Source organism: Pteropus vampyrus, unplaced genomic scaffold (assembly GCF_000151845.1).
Source record: "Pteropus vampyrus isolate Shadow unplaced genomic scaffold, Pvam_2.0 Scaffold764, whole genome shotgun sequence".
In the NCBI taxonomy this organism is placed as follows: Eukaryota; Metazoa; Chordata; class Mammalia; order Chiroptera; family Pteropodidae; genus Pteropus; species Pteropus vampyrus.
In genome coordinates, this window is record NW_011889545.1 from 67259 (window position 1) to 69913 (window position 2655).

At 35.6% G+C, this 2655-nt stretch overlaps 1 protein-coding gene across 1 annotated transcript in view; it reads left to right on the forward strand.

The window, feature by feature from the left end:
- Positions 1-2412, forward strand: part of LOC105309537 (cystine/glutamate transporter-like) — a 67664-nt gene extending 65252 nt beyond the window's left edge. The window contains exon 10 of the mRNA XM_011385721.2: positions 806-2412. Coding sequence (XP_011384023.1) covers positions 806-867 — 62 coding nt within the window. The 3' untranslated portion in view covers positions 868-2412. The remainder of the gene's footprint in view (positions 1-805) is intronic.
- The last annotated feature ends 243 nt before the right edge of the window (positions 2413-2655 follow it).

The following is a 2655-nucleotide window of genomic DNA, read 5'->3' on the forward strand; positions in this document are numbered from 1 at the left end:
TGGTGGTGGTGGTGGGGTCTCCTTCTCCCCTACCCTGCGGTGAACTTCTCCAGAGCAACTACTGGGGTTGGGACGATGCGGGCAAGGTGCTTCCTTCACACTTCGGTGTGGCCATCCTCGACTTTTGAGCTCTGCCGGGTTTCTGCTGCTGCTGCTTTGTTGTCTAGACCTTTTCCTGAGCTGTTTTCTTCAATATGTAGCTGTTTATTTTTTGTTGTTCTTGGTTTGTTTGTTTTTTTTTACGGTGGGGGGTGGGGCGTGGATGCACGTCGGGAGCTCCTAGCCTTGCACCTTGCTGACGTCACTCCCAAGTCCCTCATTCCTATAGATGAGGCGAACGAGGTCCTGGGAGATGAGATGCTTCGCTCAGTAGGATACTACAAGGTTGCGACTGGAAATTTTATTTTGATTTTTTTTCTCCTGATTTTGCCAAGGAATTGGTTGTAATCTCATAGGTGCGAAAACAACAAAAGCAATTTAAAACTGAATATGAAATGTGTTTTTGAACATTTATTTATATCTTGATCCCGTTACCTCAAAATATTTTCAGCCTCCTGGTTCATAAATAAAAGTCCTTATTTGAATATAAAATATTAATGTATTCTTGCTGGGAAGTTACAGAAGTGACAAATAAATTAATTGAGGATGATAGGATTCTAATGAAGTAAATCATTCTTGAAAGGGCTCTATGAAATAGGCAGTTGTGTGTTTTCAGTATTCAACCCCAAATAATTCACCTTTTGCTGTTTTTTATGCATTTCTGATTTCTGTGCATTTTTAATTTCTCTTCGTTATTTCTTTGTAGGCAGAATAACCAGAACCTTACAAATAATACTGGAAGTTGTACCAGAAGAAGATTGTCATTAATTATGAATTTATGCATTTGAAATCTTGGCAATCTATCCTTGGCCTTGTTTCTGCCGAAAAGGCTGAAACAAAACATGGACGTTCACTTCATTTTATGAAAATCCAGAGGATTGCAACTTTGGTGATGGACTGAAAGGAATCAGTTATTTCTATTCGTATCGTTTAGTGTATTCAAACTGGTTTCTAAGAAATTTAATTATAACTCCATGTAGTTCTAGAAAACTGATATGCAACTATACTATGAGTTCACGTGATTCTTGAGTGCCTGATACCCACCTTTTGAAGTTAGGGGGAAAAGACTGTGGAATGGACAATTACTTCAGTGGTCTTTTGCTGTAATATATCTTACCATGGCTAAGAACCTTCGATTGGAGACTGAAATGTTTTCTATACGTATGGGCTTTGTACAAGCGGTTTTTACATACTATAGGTGACCATACTGTGAAAAGTGTTTTCTGCTCTTCTGGAGGAAGAAAGAAAGACAAAGCAGGCATCATCACTGTGGACAGAGGAGAGAAATTTATTTTACATTGGCATTGCATTGCTTCCCCTGAGGTATCAACTTAGATGTCACTCATCTTTTAATGAGTGATACTCAGAGCATTTTGAACAAAGGACAGAGTTGGGATATGCCCAGTTTTAATGGATACGTTGAAGAAGAGCTGCTAGGGGCTACTGTTCATGAGACAAATCCACAAATTATGTTTAAGTAAAAATCCTTGAGAATTATTAGGGTTTTTTTTTTGTTTGTTTTTTGTTTTTGTTTTTGTTTTTCACTCATCGTTAGGAAGGCACGTGGTTATATGCCATTTGGTTTTTACGGCAGCTCATTTGATCAAGAAAGGATGTAACTTTCTTACAGCAAAGCCATACTCAGTTTGGTATTAAATCTTCTTAAGCACAATCACCTGTTTTGTGAATAATTTACCCTTGATAAATACACCTAAATATGTGCATTTTCGAATCTTCAAATTGCAATATCAACACAAGACAGAAATCACCAAGAAAGAAAACGCCCAAAATATTATGCAGTGTTAGTAATTCCGAATTTTTTTTTGTTTCATAGCTATTTTTACATGGTGATGAATTTTGACAGGTTGTACATTTCCTTTATACATTTTATGTTCTGTTAAAATAGGTCTTCGGCTACAACTGTCCAGGTCAATTAGGAAAAGGCATATATTCACATAAAAACTGAGGAAGAAATGTCATTGATAAAGAAAACTTACAGCTGATGTTTCTAAAATTTTTCCACTTTTGTGTCTAGGCTCTATCAGTAATTTCCTCACCTGAATTATCATTCAATTCACAAGAGATAACTGGTAACAAATTCACTGAAAGAAGGAGAAACCGTGCATGAATGTGTGTATCCATACAGGTGTTACATACTGGGTTTAGAAAATATTGTGGAATTTTCAAATGAGAGTCATAGTATGATGAAACCTGTTAACTGTTTAGTCAGCATATTTCATTCTTTAATTTTTTTGTCCATTTGAAAATAAGAATTTTTTGAAAGAATTACACTGATTAAAATCATTAAGAGAAGATGTAGAATTTATAGACAATCGACAAAAATCGTAATGATAATTTATAAATTGGGCAATACCAATTCACTAATTTCAATTTTTACTCTTGATAACATTTAATACTTATCCAAGATTGACATTTTGTCAGCCAAACCTAGTGTTTGGATCTCTAAGTGAACTCATAAAAAATCCTGCCTTTTTCTCTTATCATAGGGGTTCATATTTGTCCCATAGTCTATTTTCTATATCGACTCATTCATAT